Here is a 22,355-nt window from a genome sequence, read left to right as displayed (position 1 = left end):
GAATAAAATTATATACTTTTATTACATTAGTTTTAAATTAAATCATATATTTTTTATTAGAATTAAATTATGTTTTTATGATCTTTGCTTCAAGCTTAAAAAATCAATAATTACAATAAAAAACAAAAACAAAATAAAAATAAACTTTTAATTTGTTTGAGTTTTTTTCATTAGCAAATAGCGCTTATATCAAACATAATCACCATTCAAGCTTTTGTAACTTTTTTAAATATTTTTCACAAACATTATTCATAAGTTAATGTGACTTTTATTTAAATTAATTACTTCCTTTATCTTACCACTTATTGAATAATTTAAAAGTTAAAGAATAATAAAAAGTCACTTAACCGAAATTGCTTACTGCTTACGTAAAATCGCTCTACGTGTAAGACTTTAAAACAAAGCCTGATATATATATATTTATATGTGAATATATGTGAAAATAACTATTGAATTAAATAACTTAAATGTAGATTATAAATTTAATATAGACATAATGAATTGAGTATGAATTAGTCTTCTGTGTTATTTAAGGAATCACAAATGGTGCTAAATGGTATAATGTAGCTGGAGGAATGCAAGATTATAACTATTTACATACAAATGCTTTTGAAATAACCATTGAGCTTGAATGCTGCAAATTTCCGTTCAGTAACAGGCTTCAAAGTATATGGTTAGACCATAAAGAAGCTCTTTATGCTTTTATTAATCGTGTTCACATGGGAATTAAAGGAAATATTAGGTATTTATAATGAATAAATTTAAGTAAATTGTTGTTTTATAGTTTTAGTAATGTGTAAAATAGTATTAAGTGTGAATTTTATTATATAGGAATATTTCATTTAGCTAAGTAGAAATAATTTACGGAATCAATTTTTATACATCACTAGATTTTTTTTTAATCTTATTCACCTCCCGAATGCCAAAAGGGCCACTACAATTGAGAAGGCTACTTAATTGTAGTTACAACCCTCTCCCAACTCTTTAACTCCAAAATACAAACCTTGGCAAACAAAGCTGCTGGGGCAGAGTAACAAGTTGGAGAAAACAAATATACATGATATCTAGTTTTTATAGATTTACTAAAACTTGTTTTATGTATATATTTTCAAAAATGACTCATTCTTTGAAAACATTCTCTATGTCGATTGTAAATAGAAAGCAGTTTTTTTTTGTTTAAAAGTCAAAGATGTATCCATTATATTTGTAATTATTAAATATAAATAAAAAGTTTACTGTCATGATATTATATATGTGAAAAAAAAAAGTTTGATGGATATACTCTATTTTAGAAAATATACAAAAGTTGTTTCAAAAAATATACAAAAAAAAAAAAAAATTTAAAGTCAACAAATTATGCTTGTGAAATCTTTGTCATGTCAATATTAATTAATTTGCTTATCTTAAGTAATTAATTTGCTTATCATATATTAAGTTAACATAGATATGTTTATAACCAATACAAATTGCTATGTTGACAAAATTTGCATATTCTTTGAAAAAGGCACAAAGTTAGTCTCTTCAGAATTTAAAAAAAAATAGTTTATTTACACAATATCTGCTTCACTTTTGCCTTTGAGTGTAATCAGGAGAATATGTAAATGTGTGTATATATATATATATTTTTTTACTTTATATATAAATTGCTATGTTGATAAAATTTGCATATTCTTTGAAAAAGGCACAAAATTAGTCTCTTCAGAATTTAAAAAAAATAAATAGTTTATTTACACAATATCTCCTACACTTTCGCCTTTGAGTGTAATCAGGAGAATATGTAAATGTGTGTGTGTATATATATATATATATATATATATATATATATATATATATATATATATATATATATATATATATATATATATATATTATGTATGTATGTATGTATGTATGTATGTATGTATGTATGTATGTATGTATGTATGTATGTATGTATGTATGTATGTATGTATGTATGCATGTATGTAAAAATAAATATACTTAAAAAGTTTATTTTTATAAAATCTATATCTGTTATTTAAATTAAAACAAAAACAGTAAAAAAAATGCCTTGAATAAATACTAAGTGAAATAGTTTAAAAAAATGCAGCAAAACGAACATTTTATTTTAATTCTAGATAAAATTAAAACTTATTTTTTTGTGGACGCGTGGGCAAGTGCAAAAAAGCTTGAGCACGAAAGTGGTGGCTAAACATATATATATATATATATATATATATATATATATATATATATATATATATATATATATATATATATATATATATATACTAGCTGGAGTTACCCGGCATTGCCCGGGCCAGTATTTAAACTGGCTTACCTGATATCTGTACACAAAAATGGACCCAAAAATGGGCCCAAAAAATGGTCCCCCCTGACCCCGGGGTCAGGGGGGCCATTTTTGGGCCCCCTTGACCCCGGGGATTGGGGTACGAGGTCAAAACCCAGCTAAGAACCTTCTCTCCTCGAGGACTACCCCCATGCCAAATTTCATCGAGATCGGTCCGGCGGTTTGGATTTCTATAGAGAACAAACAAACAAACACACACACATTGCCCTTTATATATATTAAGATTAAGATATATATATATATATATATATATATATATATATATATATATATATATATATATATATATATATATATATATATAACAGTCTTCTCTATATATGTATATGCATATATATATATATATACATATATATATATATATACATATATATATACATACATATATATATACATACATAAATATATATATATATATATATATATATATATATATATATATATATATATATATATATATATATATATATATATATGTATATATATATATATAATATATATATATCTAAATATAAATATATATCAGTCTTCTTTGTTTAGCCAGGGCTTTTGTGCTCAAACTTTTTCGCGCTTGCCCACAAAAAAATAAGTTTTGATTTTATCTAGAATTAAAATAAAATGTTCTTTTTGACGTTTCAACTATTTCATCTAGTATTTATTCAAAGCATTCTTTTTGCTGTTTTTGTTTTAATTTAAATAACAGATAAAGATTTTATAAAAATAAACTTTTAAATGGCATGCACCAACCTAAAAATGAAATAAAAGGCCAGCGCTTTTTCATGCAAAGAAAAAAAATGAAGATATATATATAATATATATATATATATATATATATATATATATATATATATATATATATATATATATATATATATATATACACAGGGGCTATTCTAGACTGCTTTTGATAGCGTCAACCGTATTTGGGCAGCCCAAATTAAAATTTGAGGATTTTTTTTTTTTAATTTTTTTTACTGCAAATATTGTTTGCTTTTTGTGAAAAAATGTCAATTTTTTGCAAAAGTTTGACGGAACGAGGGGGTACCACCGCCCAAATTTTTTTCCTAGAATCGGCGCTGATGTATCTCTATATATATATACACATATCTATATCTCTATATATATATATATATATATATATATATATATACATATATATACATATATATATATATATATATATATTAGGGATATGACTTTTTTGCAACCTACTAGGCCTGTATCGTAATTCAATGAACTTTTATGTAAAAAGAATGAATAGATGTTTCATTTTGACATATTTTGAAAAAAGGTCACCCCAAAACCAAAAAATCGAATTTTCAATAGGTACACTTTTGTACAGTAAATGAATATTAAAGGCTGAAGATGTTGTAAGAGTCATACTCCTGTTGTTATTTTATTTATTTATGCAACATGTACTGTGATTTAACAAAAAACATTATGTGATATATAATTATACAAGTATTACAAAATTAACAGTATCAAAGCGTCTAGTACAACAATATACATAACTGTCTGTGTCTATAGGCCTACTGTGTTTAGTACATGGGTCACATGATGCTCACGTCTCATAAAGAGTCTAGCGCTTATTACTTAGAATGAATCGAAGTTGCAGTTTGTCTTTCTTTCTGCAGGAAGCATACAGGTCTTGCATCACCTTGATTGCACGTTCAGCTATCTGATTACTTCGTGGTATGTCGATGACGGATGGCTCTTTCTTCCAGTGATTTTTGAATGACTGCAATGCCTTTTTGTAAGGCTTCAATACATCAGATAAATTCTTGAAGTCATTGTCATTGTACTTTAGACTACTAAACCAATGTTCTGCCCACTCATATGAAATGAACCTGCAAACCTTCTCCAAATTCTTTCTCGCTTCAGGCATAAGAATGAACGCCAGAATGGCGAGAATGGCTCTTGAGTTCCATCTGGCATTGCTCATATTAGGAATGTTCTGAAAGTGAATCAGAGGGAAGTTTCTTTGTTCTTCATAGAACCTAAACACTCTTGTTAAATGGTACAAAAACTTCATATCGTCTCTCCACCCTGATTTATCAAGAATTTCTACAGTTCCATTCACAAACTTATCCTTCAGTTCATCATACTTATTCAACAGTTCAGACACAAATGGGTATTCAATGTTTGGAGATTTGGTATCACCCCCAAGTTCTTCGTCCATCACCAGACGGAGAATCCTGTCTAGTACATGATGCTGACAACCGATAAATTGTGGTATTGTGACACCCTTTAAATTAAACATACGTTGCAACTTCACAACAACTCCATTTCTCTTCCCAGTATTGACGTTTGCTGTATCAGTAATGATCATCTTAATTGAATTCCACAAATTGTATTCATCAATAAGTTTGGCAATTTTTTCAGCAACAGTTTCAGCTTTGCCATCTTTTAAACGCAGTGCATCAAGTTTCACGTCAGTTCTTTCATTCTGAAGTACAACTACCTGATATTCCTTATCATCTATTCGTTTGCCGTCAAAGTGTAAGGACCACTGTTCCATTTTAAGTTGTTGTATCATTTCTTTTTTTAATTTACCTGCCTCTTTGAATATGGACTTGTAAATTGCTGATTGACTTGGAGTTGGAATATCAATACCTTGTTGTGATAATACATTGCATATTTTAGCAGCTTTCTTTGTGGAAACTCCACTTAATGTAACCATACTTACAGCAAATTTACTTTTGTAGTGCTTTCTAGTTTTTTTCTGAGTGTCCTCATCATCGTCTTTATCACCGTCGTCGTCTTCATCATCTTCACTCTTACTTTTGCAGTTTTTAGATTCAGTACCACTGTCTGTGGTAGACAGGACTTGTGATGTGGAAGGTATTGCTGTTCCAGACTGGACTTTCCTTCTCTTGGAAGGGTGAATGGTTTCTTTACTTGCCACTTGTCCTGTTGAGTACCCCACCTGTCCTTTACTTTCTTTTTGTAGGTGGTATAGACGTTTATCTTCCGAGGATAACCACTGGCCATTCACTTTCGTGATGTCAAATAATGCATTGAGAACATCATATTTTCCACGCTTGACACATTCATCATAGACCTTCAGCACCTTCATAAGCTTTGCTCTTATCACTTGATCAGACACACGTGGAAAATTCAGTTTATTGTCCCACAATTTTGTAATTTCCTTAGAAATTTGGTCTATTCGTTCTTTTCTTCCTTTAACATATGCTCCGAGAAACTGGTATCTTCCAACGATCTGCAATTGAAGTGGTATTCTGGATTTTTCATCGAGTGAATGTTCTTCTACAGCCATGCTTCCTCTTCTTCTGTGTGACTCTTGAAATCTCACCAAATTTTTAGTCCAAGTCTTCTTGTTCTTTGTTACTGTGGTATGACTTTTCTTGTGAGACATCATATAATATTGTTACGACTTTACGGATAGCTGAGCGTAAATATCCGTTTAATAAAGTCGTTTAATTAATAAAATACTTTAACTGTATAGTAATCCAATTATAGTTCGATAATCTAGTCAATGTTGATAACAGTTCGATAATCCAGTCCGTATCCTAACGATAATGCTACAACTACTTATACTTCGTACACTTACAGCGTCTTTAGTTCGCTACAGTAGTTCCTTATTAGCTCAGTTACACGCAGAGTACTTCATAGAACTATTCACATTATCAACACTGAGCTCTGACAGCAGCTCGCTTATATAATTATTTAGAGCTTCCAGAATGTTCTACTAAGTTCTATAATCTTCTACAGTCTGTTACAGTCGTCTATATCACCGTGGTAACACAATGACGTCATCACATAACAATTCCAAGTATTTGCCGGCACACGGCCGTTTCGTTGCCATGGTAACGTGTGACGTTATATTTATAAATTCATAACAAAATAATGAAATAAATAGAATTAAGCTGAGAATTAAGCTTAAGATTAAAACATCGGTCAAAAATGAATGTATAAAAATGGTAAATCAAATTTTTATTTTGGGGGTGACCTTTTTTTGTTGCAGAAAGCTATTTGGGCCTTTTTTCATGATTTTAGGTAAAAGTTCATCGATTTATGATACAGGAAACATTTTATTTGAAAAAAAATTAAAAAGTCATATCCCTAATATATATATATATATATATATATATATATATATATATATATATATATATATATATATATATATATATATATATATATATATATATATATATATATATATGTGTACAATATATATTTATACAAATGTATATATGTAATTATATATGTATATACAAATATAGATATGTATTTATATATGTATGTGTGTATATTTATATATATATATATATATATATATATATATATATATATATATATATATATATATATATATATATATATATATATATATACAAATATATATAGGGTCATTCAATGTCAAATCAACCCAAAAAAAATATTTTCAGCACCATGCCACTTCAGATTTTGATGATTTTTGGAATACAAGCTCATATTAATGAAAGAAAACTTCACTCCAAATTTTAGTGCCTGACTCCTTCCGGTTTCAGAGATATCGATACTCTGTCTCAATCTCTTTTTTGATTACAATTAGCTTTAACTTATGAAATATTTGCTCAATAGTGTTGAAAATTTGTACCTAACTATTTTTTAGAGAGAAGAACTCAAAAATGATAGCTAAAGCACTAAAAAAATAAAGCTTCTTTATGAAAATTCAATTTCAAAATGTGGTAACACTTTTTACAAGTTTTTTGATGCCCGTACAAAAAAAGTATATCTTGAGATGCCTAAAAGAAATGGTTCAGAAGTTTTTCCTATGGTTCTATATATAACAAAACTCCTTATTACAAAAAAACTGCAGAGGTTTTCTTTTTTGAATCTGATTTATTTGCATTGAAAGTTTAATAAAAATTTTAAAAAAATTGTAATTTAGTAATGATAAAAAATTATATACAATAACTTTTGCATTGTTTTAAAAAGATTTTAGAATCTCAGGTACAGTTCTAATATATAAACTTGTTGCATTTCACATTAAAGACCTTTACTTTATACAACCTTTATGCCTAATAAAGGATTTTCTATTTACAATATTATTTTAGAGAGAGGAACTCGAAAATGATGGCTAAAGCACTAAAAAATTAAAGCTTCTATATGAAAATTTAGTTTCAAAATAATGTAAAGTTTTTTGTAAGTTTTTTGATGCCCCGTACAAAATATGTTTATCTTGAGATGCCTGAAAGACATGATTATAAATTTTTTTTCTAATGTTCTTTATATAAATGCCATAAAACAAAAAAACTGCAAGGGTAATCTTTTTTAAATCGGATTTAGTTGCATTTAAAGTTTTGTATTTCTAATCCCTCAAAATATTGAAATTCCAAAATAAACCATGGATATAATTAAATTGTAATAAAAAAATTTAAAATAAGGCAATAAGAATTAACAATCTTTAACAGTTTCATAAAAAATTAGTTCACTGGTTTAAAGTTTACTCAGCTTTCTTTTGATCTTTGATGATTGGTTTCACTGATTTTGTATTGTCTTCCTGTGACAATTGTTGGAATATTAATCATTAAGAATAAGTTTGTTGATGGAACCCAGCACACACTATCTCTTGAAGGCAGGCAATATGACCTTGAAGGGTAAAATGAATGCATGAATCTAACTTGAAAGTCTTTAATTTAAACATCAATATCCTCCACTAGTCCAATCTATGGGTTGTTATTATAAATCAAACATGCAAACATTTCAATGCTTATATTAGGCAAGCAATCTTTAATAATCTCATCAGTTAGAAAATTAAAAACAAATGAATAATCTTCTTGTTCAGAAACAACTTTATTCCCAATTTTTGTGTTACTTGTTGGAATGAAATTGTGAATGAAATTTGCTGCGGGTGCTCGGTAACGTTTTTGTTGAAAATCTTTGAAAAAAATTTCAACTTGAGTTATCATGTTTGTTTCCTTAGATACATATCAAAAACTAATTCGTATGATTTGTTGTTGCTCAATGAAGGCTAGCAATTGAAGTTAGTCTTTTAACAGCCCCACCAAAACCATCATAGGGTGATTTACCATGACTTGTTGCAAAGAAAAACCATGTACATTTCATAGCAAAATCTTGTCCATGATGGCATATATTTATGAAGTGCTTTTTGTATTTTGTACTGGCCAGCACACCCATCTGAAAAGTAATGAACAGTTTCTATTTGATGAGAAATTTTGCTTTTAACATGTTCCATTAATAACTTTATCGCATGATATACCATATCTACATCATGCAGTAAATCATCTGAGATAAAACATATTGAATCACATTTAAGGACATTATTTACTTTACAATAAACTACTGTAGGATGCAATGTTGCTTGAATTTTGTTCCAGTGAAAAATTTGTACTTCGTCGTACAACAAACTCATAATTTTCTGAAAAATCACAAAGGACAATGACCTCAATACTACTTAAATCATTTTTTAATTTCTAAAAAAATCAGCAATGTATGAGTGTTTTGCAATGTAAGAATGAACAGTAAGTTTTTGTAACTTATCTATTAAATTATTACTTAAGCTACTTGATTTCTGTTAGATTTACTGGCTCAGATCGGTCTGTTGTATTCCATTGTTTGTAATCTATATAATAACCATGATCTTCATCAATATCGTATTGAGAGTAGAATTCATTTTCAAGATAATGACTTAATATAAAATCTTTTGGATGCAAAGGGCAACAATGTAACATGCAATTCATGTTAGCCCTACTAGAAATAAATCAATAAGTTCATGATAAACCTTGGATAATTCAACTGCACTAATCATTAAACAGATGCTCACATTGTAATGTACCATTTTGGACGATTTGAGCAACAGTGAGAAAAACAAGTTTTTATGTCGGGATAACTCGTTTTAAACTTAGCATACAGTAAATGCACATAAGTACAAATGAGATATTTCCTTTACTTTTTTTTTTTTTTTTTTGCAGGGAAAGATAAAACACCATTTTTCTGCAGCAGTTTGCATGATATCAAATAATTAGTAACACTAAATTCTTTTTCTATGCATTTGTTAGACCAAGGTATTGGAACCAGTAGTAATTAAATTTTCTGATTCCATTTGAAAGTTAACATTTTTTCTTTAATTTTTCCTAAAAGTATTATTTGCTTTTCATTTAACTTCCTCATATAACTTATTAAAGGAATCTTCTTGGCTCAACTGATCGGAATCTTTATTTAAAGTCCTTGCAATACCTAACTTTACTGTTTTTTGAACATCTAACATTTCTTTTTACTGAGAGCAACTCTTGAGTGACTATTCACAGCATGCATTTTGAGAGAACTTATGTTCATAGCCATCAAAAAAGAATTGAGATTTAAGAAGTTCATTATCTTCATCTTCATAAATCTGGCTGCTAGTCGGTTCTCCTGGTCCATCACCCTTAAATGACATCAATTTAATTATACATTATGGACATATCTTTTCTTTATTATGCAATTTTCTTTATTTATTAATCCAATTGAACATCTTTCTTTAACATTAATACTTTTATATAATTTTTTAGGTCTGTAAAAAATATTTTTAAATAAAATAATTATTTGAAGATTCGTAAATAGAAAATCTTTCATTAAACATGAAGGTTGTGCAAAGTGAAGATCTTTAATGCGAAATTAAAGTTTATATATTAGAACTGTACCTGAGATTCTAAAATCTTTTTAAAACAATGCAAAAATTAATGTTTATAATTTTTCTTTTCATTATTAAATATCAATTTTTCTTATTTTTTTTGAAAACTTTCAATGCAAATAAATCAGATTCAAAAAAAAAAACCTCTGCAGTTTTTTTGTAGTAAGGAGTTTTGTTATATATACACACCTATCCAAAAACGGTCCCAACCTCAATTTTGAGAACCAAAAAAACGACCGTTGGGGCATTAATCTGCAAGGTCTCAGGTATCACCAGATATAAAAATTAAAATCTAATCTCTATAGCCAAAGGAGAAAAACACATTTAAAGTTTAAAGCACTTTGCGCTACTGATTGCACTTGGAGCCCGTTGTAAATCTGTTTTTTTTTTTTTTTTCACTTTTGGGTTATGGAGTTTTTAAAAAATATCAAAAACTCTTTACATATATGTGATGGCTATAACCTGACAAAAAATCAGCTCTTTAACATTTTTTTGTTTGTGCACAGGGACCTAAAGTTTAGGGTATGGCACTAGAAGCCTCTTTAAAAAGAGACAACAGATGCTTTACGTTTTTATTCTTACCTTATTATCGACTATGGAAGTTTCAAAACATAATAGAATGAAGTCTTGGCATGTATCTTTCAGGCAAAAAAATAGAAGCAAGATATCTTTTATCTGTGCAAAGATATAGCTGTTAAAGTAGGAATCTCTTTTTTTGTTCAAGTTTATATAAAATATTGGGTAGAAAACACATAGTTAGAGGCATTTTTACTAATTGTTCTAAATTTAAAACACATAAAAACCTCTTTATGTTTTAGTTGTTAAACCCTTAGTTTTGCTTTGTTGTTTTTGTTTAAAATGATTGACCAAATATTAGGTATAATAAAAACTTTTTTTCATATTGTAAAAATTACTTTAGAATTGTAAATTCAAAATTAATTGGTAATTTATAAAATAGTTCCAAAAGCTGCTATATTTTGGCGGTTTTTTTAAAGGCGAGATTCCTACTTTAACAGCTATATCTTTGCACAGATAAAAGATATCTTTCTTCTATCTATTTTTGCCTAAAAGATACATGCCAAGGCTTCATTCTACTATGTTTTGAAACTTCCATAGTCGATAATTAGGTTAGAATAAAAACATAAAGCATCTGTTGTCTCTTTTAAAAGAGGCTTTTAGTGCCATACCCTAAACTTTAGGTCCCTGTGCACAAACAACAAATGTTAAAGAGCTGATTTTTTGTCAGGTTATAGCCATCACATATATGTAAAGAGTTTTTGATATTTTTTAAAAACTCCATAACCCAAAAGGGAAAACAAAAAACAGATTTACAACAAGGCTCCAAGTACGATCAGTAGCACAAAGTGCTATAAACTTTAAATGTGATTTTCTCCTTTGGCTATAGAGATTAGATCTTAATTTTTATATCTGGTGATACCCGAGACCTTGCAGATTAATGCCCCATTGGTCGTTTTTTTGGTTCTCGAAATTAAGGTTGGGACCGTTTTTGGATAGGTGTGTATGGAACCATAAGAAAAATTTCAGAGCCATATCTTTTAGGCATCTCAAGATATACTTTTTTTTGTATGGGCTATCAAAAAATGACGATGCTTTATTTAAAGCTTCTTTATTAAAAATTCAATTTCAAAATGGTTACACCATTTTGAAATTGAATTTTCATAAAGAAGCTTTAATTTTTTAGTGTTTTAGGTATCATTTTTGAGTTCTTCTCTCTAAAAAATAGGTACACATTTTCAACACTATTGAGGAAGTATTTCATAAGTTAAAGCTAATTGTGTTATGTAATTAGCATAAAAAGTAAATAGTGCTGAAAAAAAAAATCAACAAAAAGATTGGGACTGAGTATCAATATCTCTGAAACCGTAAGGATTCAGACACTAAAGGTTGGAGTGAAGTTTCCTTTCATTAATATGAGCTTGTATTGCAAAAATCATCAAAATCTGAGATGGTATGGTGCCAAGCATTAATTGAATTGAGCTTGAATGACCCTATATGTATTTTTATATGTATGTACCATAAGACCAGCGCTTTTTCATGCAAAGAAAGAAAAAGTGAAGAAGACTGATATCTATATATCTATATATCTATCTATCTATATATATATATATATAATATATATATATATATATATATATATATATATATATATATATATATATATATATATATATATATATATATATATATATATATATATATATATATATATATATATGTATGTATGTATATAAATATATATACATATATGTATATGTATATACATATATGTATATATGTATATACATATATGTATATATGTATATACATATATGTATATATATATACATATATGTATATAAATATAAATACAAATATATATCTATCTATATATATATGTACAATATATATTTATACAAATGTATATATGTATTTATATATGTATGTGTGTGTGTATATATATATATATATATATATATATATATATATATATATATATATATATATATATATATATATATATATATATATATATATATATATATATATATATATATATATATATATATATATATGTTTATGACAGGCAAAACACCACCACAAACCTTTGCTCCTCACATAATCTTTTTCCCTTTCATTATTTTTTACTTTGGCTAATATCGTATATTTTATTAATCACAAAAGTGTGTATATCTTAATACTCACATTTTTTAAACAAAAGTGTATAAAGTTATTTTTTTATGGATAAGTACAAAATCTTATTGAATATTCTTTTTTTTAGCAATAGAAAGGGCATGTGATATTTCTTAATGAAAACTAGGTGTAATTCATGGATTATTAAAAAATACAAGCATGTCACAATATGAGATAGCTGAGATACTTATTATTTCTCAAAGCATAGTGACGAGAGTGAAGCGAAAACTTGATTTTGACATACCTTTACAACCTGCTCGTACAGGCGCTTGTGGCAGAATAAGGTTAATAGCACCCAGAACTGACAGAAAAATTAGGGATATTTGTCTACAACAAAGGAAACACCCTGTCAACTTATTGACCAAGATTGTCAATGAACAAGGGAATTGATATTTCCCAACCCACAGTCCAGAGACTTCTTAAAGAATTTAATTTAACTTCACGTCGGCCAGCACGTAAACCCCATTATGGTGAAGAAATACGTTAACACCCATTATGGTGAAGAAATGTCTAAACTGGGCAAAAAAATATAAAAACTTCACAGAGGATGACTGGAAAAAAGTAATGTTGAATAAAAATCTTTAATTGTAAAGTTTAACTTGATTTTGGTATCTTTTTAAACCTTATTTGTGTGTTTTAAATTTGTTTTTCAGATGAGAGCATTTTTCAGGTCATGAGTGACAAATCTAGCTTTGTTAGAAGAAGAGTGGGTGAAAAGTTTCACTCAGATTGCATTGTGCCAACTGTAAAGCATCCTATATTTGTCATGGTGTGGTCGGCAGGGATGCGGAGTCCCAAAAAAGTCTCCGGATTTGAAAGTTGCAAAAAGATTACTTTATCCTAGTATTTGGTATCCAGGAGCTCTAAAAATATAAATAAGTGTTTGGACAACTAATTAGAAAAAAAATTAAGACTATTAGGTTAAAGGAACAATCATTTTTTGAGCCCGGAGTCCTTAAGTATAATGGCGGCAAGGACTCCAGGACTCCGGGCTTAAAAATAAGAAGTTTCAAATCATTAAGTCTCATGAATTTTTTTCCTATAGCAGATCATAAGTCAACAAACATATTTAGAGCTTCTGGACACTACAGACTTGGAGAAAGTAGAGATATAAAGCCGGAGTCCTTTTGGGACTACGCATCTCTGGTGGTCAGTAATTAATTTTCAAGTTTCTGGAAAGCTGCATATAGTAAAAGAGACAATGAAACAAGATCAGTATAAGGAAATTCTTAATGATAGACTAATACCACAGTTGGCACAATGATTCCCAAATGAAGAAAAATACATTTTTATGCATGATAGGGCACCATGTCACAAAGCCAAAACCATTACAAAGTTTTTGAAAGAAAAAACATTGATGTCTTGGATTGGCCTGGAAATTCTCCTGATTTAAATCTGATTGAGAATGTATGGGAGCTGTTTAAGCAGGAAATTGCCAAAAGTACAATAACAATGAAGCAGAAGTTGATTGAAAAACAAATATATTTGTGGAGCCACAGTGAAGAGCTGCAAACAGCATATTTTGAGTATGCCACAGGACATACAAAGTGTAATTGCAGCCAAGGGACATCATACAAAATATTAGCTATTCAACTCTTTCAGGATTTTTTTAAAATTGTTTTCCACTATTATCTTTTAAATATATGTATTTGTGTTTTAATAAACATTAATTTTTATTTATCCATAGTAAAATGAATTTAAATGATAAAACATTATCCTTGAAAAACATATTTACTGCGTAAATTTTTTTCTTGTTAAGTCTAATAATTTAGCAAGCCACTGTATTTATATATGTATGTATATTATTATTTACATATCTCTATCTCTCTCTCTCTCTCTCTCTCTCTCTCTCTCTCTCCTCTCTCTCTCTCTCTCTCTCTCTCTCCTCTCTCTCTCTCTCACTAGATATATATATATATATATTATATATATATATATATATATATATATATATATATATATATATATATAGCTGCAAACAGCATATTTTGAGTATGCCACAGGACATACAAAGTGTAATTGCAGCCAAGGGACATCATACAAAATATTAGCTATTCAACTCTTTCAGGATTTTTTTTAAATTGTTTTCCACTATTATCTTTTAAATATATGTATTTTTGTTTTAATAAACATTAATTTTTATTTATCCATAGTAAAATGAATTTAAATGATAAAACATTATCCTTGAAAAACATATTTACTGCGTAAATTTTTTTCTTGTTAAGTCTAATAATTTAGCAAGCCACTGTATTTATATATGTATGTATATTATTATTTACATATCTCTATATCTCTCTCTCTCTCTCTCTCTCTCTCTCTCTCTCTCTCTCTCTCTCTCTCTCTCTCTATATATATATATAGATATATATATATATATATATATATATATATATATATCTATATCTATATATATATCTATATCTATATATATATATATATGTATATATATATATATATGTATATATATATATATATATATATATATATATATATATTATATATATATATATATATATATATATATATATGTATATATGTATATATATATATATATATATATATATATATATATATATATATATATATATATATATATATATATATAAATATATATATATATATATATCAGGGTGTTAACCAGCCTGATGGCACCACCTATAACCCAAAATTCCCAATTGGTTTAAAGTTAAAAAAATCATGGTTAAAAAAAACAACAACAACCTATATCAGGCTATATGAGATTTAAAATGTTATGCTAAACATGTTGAAATGTTATTAGTATGCACAATAAAAAAATGAATTAAGTTGATCAAGAAAAATGTTTGTTTTTTATTTAAATAAAAGTGTTGTCATTAACAAGCAAGATCATTCAACATCAGTTAGTTTTTTAATTTAGATTTTTCAATACTTTTAATATATTGTTTTTTGTTTTTTTTTACTTGTAATTTGGAAACTCTTTATTTACATTTTTACTGTTGTTTATTTTAAGTTAGGAAAGTTAGAAAAATCTTTGCATACTAATAAATAATATTCTTTGAAATAATTTATTAACCTTTTTTTAATAAGGGAATTAAAAATACCGTCAGTAAACTAAATTTGCTGGTGAAGTACACCAAAAATAACAACAACAACAAAATCAGAAATGAAACTGTATCATTTATGTTTATGTTAAACATGATAGAGAATACTTATATTTAAATAATTTTTTATAATTTTTTATCTTATTTACAAATGCAAAAGTTTAATTTGTGAACATAAAATTTACAAATACAAAATTTAGTTATTTTTTTTTTAACAAAAACAAAATTTACTAGATATTTAAATTTTCTGCTTTAATGCCGTTGTTGCTCATTTAAATTAATTCTAAAATAGCATAATGGAACAAATATTCTTTTAATTAATATTCTATTTGACCAAAGTTGACGAGCCAAGTCTTTCATCTAAAAGCTATTGAGCTATCAATTTAAGTAAGTTTTTTTACTTAATGCTGACGACGTTTTAAAGCCCTTTATAGCATACTTAATGCAATATAAAATCACTATAAATTTATTTAAAATTAACTAAAGTTTCTTTTTAAGTTTATTTTTAAAATTTTATAAAGTATTTTAAATAAGTTTTACTTATTAAAATTTTAATACTATGAGGCATATTTTTTTTTTAATATTTAAAATATAAAAATGAAAAAAGTACAAAAAAAGACAATATATGTAAATAATTGTTGTAAACTTTTTAGAACTGTATTTAAAAGCGGTATATGCATATAAAATAAATCAAAATACTAACTAAACAAGCTTATCAAATAAACAAACTAAATTAAATTGGTGAAAATTTAGAATTACACAATAAACTATATTATCAAACGTTTGCAATGGTATCTTAACAATGATAACTTAATAATGGTAACTTAACAATGGTACCGTAAATTATATTACCAAAGACATATAGGGGAATCTAGTTTTTCAATTTTGTTGATTTAAGAATATGCCTAAAATGTATCAACTCAGCTTTATATTTTTGTTCTGAAGTTTTCAAATTATAAAATTTGTAATCATTGTCAAAATGAAATGATTCTTTAAACACAAAGTTTTTAATTTTTTTATTGTTTAATCTTAATTTTCAAAGAAAGTTTTTCTAACAAACCAGTCTGGATTTTTTTTGGCAATAACAAAAACCGTCATAAATTAGAAAATTTTTTAAACTAGTTGATTTTAGAAACATTAACTTAGTACTTTAAACAAGCAACTTACTTGAAACTTGAAAAATTTGAATCATGCTAAAATGCTAGGTACTTAGATTTTAATATATTTTTAAATTAAAACATTTTGACTGGTCTGATTTCATTTGAAATTTTTTTCAGATTCTCTAATGGTACTGGATTACCTAATGCTATTATTGATGTTGCTGGCCCTAATAGCAAGCGTTATCGCAAACACACAATCTTATCTTGTGCAAATGGAGATTATTTTCGTCTGTTACTACCTGGAGATTATCGTGTTAAGGTGAATGTTGGTGATAAGTATTTAGAGAAACTTGTTCATGTTTCAGATGGTCCAGCTACAATTCTCAATTTGCTCATAGATAATAATATTCCAACCAGTGTTCATGGTGAGCTTTCTGGAGATGTTAAGATGAATGTCAGTGATATGTTATTGGAGGAACCAAATGTTCGTGTTTTAGATGGCTCAGCTATAATTTCCAATTTTGTAGGTGATAAACGTGTTCCATTAACTGTTCATAGTGAACTAATGCAGCGTGAAGCTAATCCAATGTATGCTGATAGTACTAAAACAAAAAGGAAGAGAGACAATAACTTGATGACAGCAGTTATAGTTATAAGTATTGGAAGCCTAATATGCTTTCTTGCAAGTATTGTTTTATACAAACAAGTAAAAGCCATGCGCTCTATTGATACAGGGGGTTATAAAAAGATTGAAACAGAGAAGTTTTCAGAAGAGCCATAAAGTTTATAAAAATTTTTTCTTATAATAAATCTTAAACACCTAATCAATATTTATAAAAAATTCAAAAATGTTTCAATTATAAAATTTTGTTTTAAAGGCTTTTTTTTGTTTCTGTTAATTTTTAATAATGTATAAATGTTGAACTTTTATATTTTCATTTTATCATTTGGTACAAGCAACTTTTAATCAAAACAATTTTTTGCTTAAGAAATGAAAATTCATTTTTATTTTTTTCATTGAAGCTTTGTTTATAAATAAATTGAATATTTATATTTTAAGTTTGTATGTGTTTTTGTAACATTGTTAAGCAAAATAGAAAATTCTTAAATTTTAAGTTTTTTTAATCGGCAAAAACGTTAAATTTTTATGATCGATTTATAAATATGATAAATATTCAATGTAAATTACATGTAATATTACAATGAAAATCAATTTTTAGTTGATAAACAATTTACTTATTATACAGTTTAAGAAAATCAAATGCATATAATCTTTTGTGTCTTTTTAAATTAAAAACAATTACAAACATTAATATTTGAAAACCTTATGATTATATATAAAATCAATTATTTTATTAACTTAAAAACTTAAGTAAAAATGACAAGCCTTCTTATCCATTTTAATAGTTCCCTTGATAGATTCAATAATTAAAAGTTATGAAAACACTCAGTTTCAAAGCTGTTTATTTTGTGTATTTATGTACTTACTAAACATCAATTATATTAACCTTAAAGAAATTATATTAACCTTAAAAATATTATATCAACCTTAAAAATATTATATTAACCTTAAAAATATTATATTAACCTTAAAAATATTATATTAACCTTAAAAATATTATATTAACCCTAAAAATATTATATTAACCTTAAAAATATTATATCAACCTTAAAAATATTATATTAACCTTAAAAATATTATATTAACCCTAAAAATATTATATTAACCTTAAAAATATTATATTAACCTTAAAAATATTATATTAACCTTAAAAATATTATATTAATCTTAAAATTTATTTAATAATTTAATTATTTTAAAATATTATCAAATTATACAAACTATGTAAGAACTCAACTTTATATTTTTGTTTTTCTGGTTAGTTTTGCAAATGATTCAAACTGTTCAAATTTTTTTTAGATATTTTGTGTTGCTATATATTGTTGTTATATATTGGTATATATAATATTGGTATACTATATATTAAGATTTTTATAAACTTCAATATATATCAATGCATTTTTGCGTCATATTTCAGCCAATTTCAAAAAAACTTTGTGGGACACCAGCTTTGATTTTTCTGAATTTTACGTATCATTATCTGCATTATGTAATTAGGTTAATTTTTACAATTTCAGATTTCCAAATGCAACAATTAAATTATAGCCTTATAAACACTATTGGATGCATCCCTTGATCTCTTGAATAATAAAAATAGACAGCTTAAAAACCATGTAATTTTTTTTTAACTTTTAACATTTTTTCTAGAACCATTTTCCATTTTGTTCTTAAAAATAGTGGCTTTTATTTACTTGTATCATATTTAAAAAGTTAACAATATTTTTTTTCTATTCATCGATAAGTTCTTACAGATTAATTTTCTGATTAACTGGTAATTGATAATAGAACCATTATTGATTTTATATTAATCAATTGTGTTAGTTAATTTTAGTTATTATTGAATTTCTCCTGTTGAACCTACTTCTCTCGTTGAACCTACTTCTCTTGTAAAACTTACTTCTTTTGTTAAACCTACTTCTTCTGATGAACCTACTTCTTCTGATGAGCCTACTTCTTCTGTTGAACCAACTTCCTATGTTGAACCTACTTCTTCTGTTGAATCTAAATGCTAAAGTGAATGTAAAGCCTTCTACATTTTCAAAAGAAAGCTGCACGGAAGTGGTGGAGCTTCACCATATATATATATATATATATATATATATATATATATATATATATATATATATATATATATATATATATATATATATATATATATATATATATATATATATATATATATATATATATATTTATATATATATATATATATATATATATATATATATATATATATATATATATATATATATATATGTATATATATATATATTTATATATATGTATATATATATATATGTATATATATATATATATATATATATATATATATATATATATATATATATATGTATATATATATTTATATATATGTATATATATATATATATGTATATATATATATATATATATATATATATATATATATATATATATATATATATATATATATATATAAATATATATATACACACACACAGATATATACAAACTTTAGGTTCTTAAGGCTGAAAATAATAACCAATAACATCAAAAGTAAAATAAATACTAGTAGAAAAGTTAATAGTACTTGTAATTCAATGTGATACATATTACATGCATATATAAATAATGGTACTAATAATAATAAATATACAAAAAAGTTTAAATAAATGTCTTATAAAATGAAATAAATGTAAATATGTAAACGTATAAATTTTTTACATACTGTGATAAGTGTAGAAGTAATAAATGATGGTTTAGTGCTTAGTATGTAATTTTCTAATCATTTTAAAATTCATGATTATTGATCAGTTTAAAATTCATGATTATTGATCAATTTAAAATTGTAATCATTGTTTTTATAAGACTTAAAAAAACATCTTACTACAATAATAATTAGAATTTTTATTAGAATAATTTTATTAAATTTACAAAATTCAAAAGTAATTTTTTATTCGATTATTTAACCATATGTTTTTATCTTCAGTGAAAAAGTCTTTTCTTTTCTTGGAGCAGTTTTTTTGCGAATTGTGCAAATTTTCTATAATAAATTAAACAATATTTTATTTTGTGCTAATATATAGTTCTAAAAAAGTTATGGTATTTGAAGCACGGTGTTCACCAACTTGAAACATATGAAACACTAAAACACTACAAACTTTTTTTAATATATTTTTATTTTAATAAAAGTAAAAGTTAACTAAAATACTTTTAAGAACTTTAAAGCATTTTAAAATATTTTAGTTGGTCTGAAAGCATTTGAATTTTTTATTTAGATTTTCTAATGGCACTGGTATACCTAATGCCGTTATTGATGTTGCTGGTCCTAATAGCGAACGTTATCGTAAGCACGCTATCCGCTCTAGTCCAAATGGAGATTACTTTCGGCTGTTACTTCCTGGAGATTATCGTGTTAAAGTGAGTGTTGGTGATAAGTATTTAGAAGAACCAAATGTTCATGTTTCGGATGGCCCACCTTCAGTTTTCAATTTTGTCGTAGATAATAACGGTATTCCAATGACTATCCATAGTGAACTCATGCAGCGTGAAGCTAATCCAATGTATGTTGAAAGAACCAAAGCAAAAAGGAAGATAGACAATAACATGATGGCTGCAATTATAGTTATAAGTATTGGTAGCATAATATGCTTTCTTGCAAGTATTGTTTTATACAAGCAAGTAAAGGCTATGCGATCTGTTGATAACGGGGGTTATGAAAAGATTGAAACAGAGAAATTAGCTCAAGTTCCGTAAAAGGTTTTTGTAGTAATTTTTAATTTGAACTTATTTTTCATTTAAAAAAAGTAGCAACCATAAAATTTCATCTTTAATTTTTTTAATTTATTTAATTTTAATGTACAAATGCTGAACTTTTATATTTTCATTTTGTCATCTAGAACAAACAAGAACTTTTAACTTAAACATTTTAATAATTGTGAATTTTGTATTGTTTTTATTTTTCGTTAAAATTTTGTTAGTATTTAACGTAAATGTTTTTTTTTTATTTGTTCTAATTTGTAAGTAGCATTGTCGAGTAAAATACAGAGTTCTTAAAACTTTCTCTTTTCTTGAAATCCTATCAGTTGCGCTATCGGCACGGATTAGTTCTTTCCAGTGAGCACAAGACGTTTATAAAATGTATTATTATGTTTAAAATTTAATAATACAAAATTTAATAATACAAAAACAGAGTTTCTGTCAAAAATAGTAGTTTACCCTAACCCAAACTTCCATAATAAAGCTTTAATGATCCTACACCAACCGATTTAAAAAAAAAAAAAATTCCTAAACTCAGAAAATTATATAAGAAAGACATAGAGCCTAGCAGCGATACAAATACAAATACGGTATGCAGTAATACAAATACGGAAGAGGATGAGATTTGTATTTGAAACAATTTATCGGAACCACTTTCTTCAATATATTTGTAAACGGTAATGATCTACCTTAACAAAGTACAAAACAAAACTTACACGCAAACATAAGAGAAGTATAAATTTACCCAAAAGCACAAAAAACCGGGTGAATAAAAATAAGCAATTGCTTTTACTCAGTAATTCTAATTGAGTAATTTTACTCAATTGCTTATACTCAGTAAAAATAAGTAATTGCTTTTACTCAGTAATTGGTCAGCTTTACGTGAATAAAAACTTAACAAAAATTCCTCAAGTTTTTGTTCACGTAAAGCTGACCAATTATTGAGTAAAAGCAGTTGCTTATTTTTATTCATCCGGCCTATTGTTCAGCTTTAGGTGAATAAAATTTTTAGCAAACTCATTCAAATTTTAATTATGTAAAGCAAAGCAATTTACTCCAGAAACGCTGAGTTCAACTTTACGTGAATAAAATTTTGAGCAAAATTTATGAAGGGTTTGTTCACGTTAAGCTGACC

At 26.2% G+C, this 22,355-nt stretch overlaps 1 protein-coding gene across 2 annotated transcripts in view; it reads left to right on the top strand.

The window, feature by feature from the left end:
• The window catches only part of LOC100208464 (carboxypeptidase D), a 35,077-nt gene extending 13,558 nt beyond the window's left edge, over positions 1 to 21,519 (top strand). Inside the window, exons 3-4 of one of the 2 annotated variants that reach the window (XM_065807572.1) lie at positions 535 to 742; positions 20,740 to 21,519. In XM_065807572.1, coding sequence (XP_065663644.1) covers positions 535 to 742; positions 20,740 to 21,217 — 686 coding nt within the window. In that variant the 3' untranslated portion in view covers positions 21,218 to 21,519. Of the gene's footprint in view, positions 1 to 534; positions 743 to 17,037; positions 17,970 to 20,739 lie in introns of those variants that run through there. The other variant, XM_065807571.1, reaches the window with a different exon arrangement.
• Positions 21,520 to 22,355: the final 836 nt, after the last annotated feature.

The sequence above is a fragment of the Hydra vulgaris genome, chromosome 10 (assembly GCF_038396675.1).
Source record: "Hydra vulgaris chromosome 10, alternate assembly HydraT2T_AEP".
Lineage (NCBI taxonomy): Eukaryota > Metazoa > Cnidaria > Hydrozoa > Anthoathecata > Hydridae > Hydra > Hydra vulgaris.
This window is presented reverse-complemented; position numbering and strand designations above follow the sequence as displayed.